Source organism: Cariama cristata, unplaced genomic scaffold (genome assembly GCF_000690535.1).
Source record: "Cariama cristata isolate BGI_N322 unplaced genomic scaffold, ASM69053v1 scaffold3956, whole genome shotgun sequence".
NCBI lineage: Eukaryota > Metazoa > Chordata > Aves > Cariamiformes > Cariamidae > Cariama > Cariama cristata.
In genome coordinates this window covers 17097-20565 of record NW_009623636.1, presented here as the reverse complement: position 1 = coordinate 20565, position 3469 = coordinate 17097, and the positions used below count along the sequence as shown (strand labels likewise).

General features: G+C 37.0%; 1 protein-coding gene across 1 annotated transcript in view; it reads left to right on the top strand.

Moving 5' to 3' along the window:
* TGFBRAP1 (transforming growth factor, beta receptor associated protein 1) overlaps positions 1-3469 on the top strand; it is a 28874-nt gene that overhangs the window by 20362 nt on the left and 5043 nt on the right. The window contains exons 6-7 of the mRNA XM_009702808.1: positions 1088-1145; positions 2404-2547. Coding sequence (XP_009701110.1) covers positions 1088-1145; positions 2404-2547 — 202 coding nt within the window. The remainder of the gene's footprint in view (positions 1-1087; positions 1146-2403; positions 2548-3469) is intronic.

The window sequence follows — 3469 nt, the reverse complement described above, 5'->3', positions numbered from 1 at the left end:
GGGGGGGGGGGGGGGTGGGGCGGGGGAAATGATTTGTTTGCCCTTGTGACAATGTGAGAGTTCAGTGGGTGCAGTAGTGGTACTCGGACAGAATGAAAAGATACCATAAAGCATGCACTACCTTAGGTAGAAGCCATTAACCAGCTAGTGGCTTTAAAATTGTAGTTGCTTATTCAGGGAAAGATATTTTACTTTTGAATTGCATACTTTCTGTGCTCCCACTGATTCACCAAAAGGACGTTGCTTAAGATGACTACAAATGACTTCAAATTGGAAATGCCAGCAGGTGGAGAATTGACTGTCATTAAGTAGGAAACACTAGGTAGTAAATGTATAAAATACAAACTGCAGTCGTAGGTAGTGTCTCTGTCTTGGATTTAATTTCTTTAATCTTTAAATTGTGTGGTGTAGTAGTAGCAACTACAGTGGTGAGGTGGAGTCTTTTAATTGTGGTTAGATTTAGGGTAGTTTCATTTATTTCAGGTGTTCTGTTAAATCGTCTTGGTAAGTATGGTTTGCATGGCAAACTTTGAATAGAAATGGTAGAACATCGTTGCATGAGAACAGCTGGTACAGATCTTTAGCTATATTTTTATTACAGCGCACAAAAAAACCACTGTAATGGCACTGTACAAAGCTTTTCCTTGCCTGACTTGATTTCATGCTGCAGTAAAGAAAAATAATGTTTCTGGTGGTAAAACAGAGTTTTAAGTAAGCATCACAAAATTTGACTTAGTGACAGCTGATTAACTATTGGAGGAATATTTGTTATTTGGAGCTGTGTGTGAAGTCTGTATATAAAATTAAAAGAACTGGGATTCATCTCTAATTTAATGCATACTTTAAGTTGGAGCTGGTAACTAGAAACTGACTTAGAGACAGGAGAGACATGGACACATTTCTAGGACAGAACTTCTCTCCCTTGATTCTGAAAAAAAACCTACAGACAAGTAGTAGTTCAAGTGTGGACGTGGCCAGGTACCTGTCACTGTAAGCAGTTATTTGTTATATTCTGTGTTAATCAAACCATAATGAAATTGGTAGGAAAGATCTAGCAATTTTAATACTATTTTCTCTTTCTGTGCAGGTATTTTGCCCTTGGTCTCCTGTATCACTACAATGGTCAGGATGCTGCAGCACTTCAGGTTAGAATAAAGCTTTTAATGTCATCTGTAAACCATATGAGACACTTATGCTAAGACTTCCTTGAATAAACTAATATACTAGATGTGAAGAGCTTACTGAAGATGACAGCTATTTTAGATGCTTGTATGCTATTTTTCAAGCAAAACTGTGCATACCAGAATACATGTTTGTACTCTTAAAAGATGGACAGAGGTGCTAAAATAATCAAGAGATTACTTTAAAAGGTGTTTGAGGGACATCAGAAGCATACCCTGTGCTGAGTAGTCTGTATACACGCAGCAAAGCAGTATTGTAATCTCATGCCAGACACTGACAGCAGCGGAGAGTTTCTTTCCTTATCTGATGATGGACAGTGAACACATTCTGCAAGATCTGTGGGTTTCAGCTGGGTTAGTAATGCCTTTGGGGACCCCACTTCTGTCGTCACTAGGACTAGCAGTGGTCTGTAGACTGCAAACTAAATAATTTTGTTATTCCTGTCTGCCAAACTTCATCTGGAAAAATTAATATGATCTTGATAAATAAATAGCATGTGTGTCTTGGACCATATCCAATACCTTAAGTAGTTTGCCTTACTGTGTGGCTTTTTGAACATGTTAATCACAGTAACGCTGTCAAATGCATTCAAATTGGTCATGTAAATAGTAACCTCCAGACCAGAAAACCAGTAAGGACAACAAAACCAGTGTGTACCTTTGTTATATGCAAGATATTTTTCTTTATGTTTCAAGGAACAAGGTTTATTGCTAAACTGGCCTGCTCAATGTGTCACCTTTTAATTCCAATTATAATGTTTATAAAAATAATCTCACATGGTAATTAAAGTTCTTCAGTAAAAATGAAAGAAGAGGAAAAAAAATCAGGTTTTCTTCTAAATTGTTTGTATCACTTGCTTTTAATCTTGCACACGCAGAACACATGGAAATTGTACCATGCATTGAAGAAAAGGACTTTTTGATGAAAGCTTTTTTTGTGATTAGTGTACCTCCTCCTGAAGTATTTGTCCGATCACTCGGAATGAGAACCCACACGATACGGGGTCTGAATTAGCTGAATATGGCAGGTGTAAGAAAAGCCTGTGATGGCATAAATTTAGTGACCACTGAGTTCCCTTGCAATTGGTGTTCCTAGGAGCTCTTTCTAATTCCACAGATACTAATAGCTAATACTAGGTGTTGTAGTAGCTCACATAAATTTTGAGTTGGAAGAGCTAGTACATGTTTTAAGCACGTTAATCTCTGTGTGTTTTTGTTGCAGTTATGGGTGAAAATAGTTGATGGAGACATTCAAGATTCTACACGTTCAGATCTCTATGAATATATAGTAGACTTCCTTACATTCTGCTCAGACCAAGATCTAGTGTGGAAATACTCTGAATGGGTTTTACAAAAAAATGAAGAGGTTTGTGATTGGTGTACTTTTTACAGAACATCAGTATTTCCCTGCAGTGGTGTTTGGGTGTTCATTAGCGTTGTTACTAATGTTGATAGCTAATTGGACCATTTTTGCAGAATATTTAGTGCCAGTTAAATAGTGATCAACAGAAGAAGAGTTCCAGGTTTCTCAGTTATTGTAAGTCCCTCTGTTAACAAGTGCCGGTGATAATTGCCACTCTTTCTTCTGAAAACAAAGTTTACGTTGTGCTGTACAATGAAAAATACAGCATATCTTCTGGTTTTCCTCATATTAAGCAAGATAATTTTCAGATGTTAAAAAAAAAAAAACCAAAACGAAATCACCTAATGGGTTAACTGTTGCTGCTGTTTCTTTTTTAAAAGGATTCCAGGGATGGGTAATATATCTATACAGTAGGATGTGGAATAAATAACCTTCATTCAAGACAAAACCTCATTGCTGTAAGAATTAATTTAATCCGCCAAAATTTAAAAAAAAAATAAATAAATTGTAGCATCCATTATTATGGTGTGCTGTTAAACGGGATGCTTGATGCTGTATTAGACAGTCTGTGCTGTTGGAACTTGTCAGTTCCCAATTTGTATTAATTTAAAGCTCGGTTATTACATGCAATGACAAGATTTCTAAACTTTTCGTTTGGTCGCTGTAGAAGTCGCTTGCTCTGTGTATATCATCACATTTGATAAGGCTGTAAACATTCTGGTTTCTAACTTAAGCTTTCTTACTGTAAAGGCTGAAGTCTCTCTTGTTCTGCTGTTACGCAGATCTGTTCAGTACTTTTTGTGGCTGGTGGAGGTTGTGCCCAACACAAGGTTTATAGGCTGGACAATGTATAGACTATGAATTGAGGTAATGGAGATCGGAGTGAGATCACGATGAGCACCAAGTAGTGTAATCTTGGTGGTGT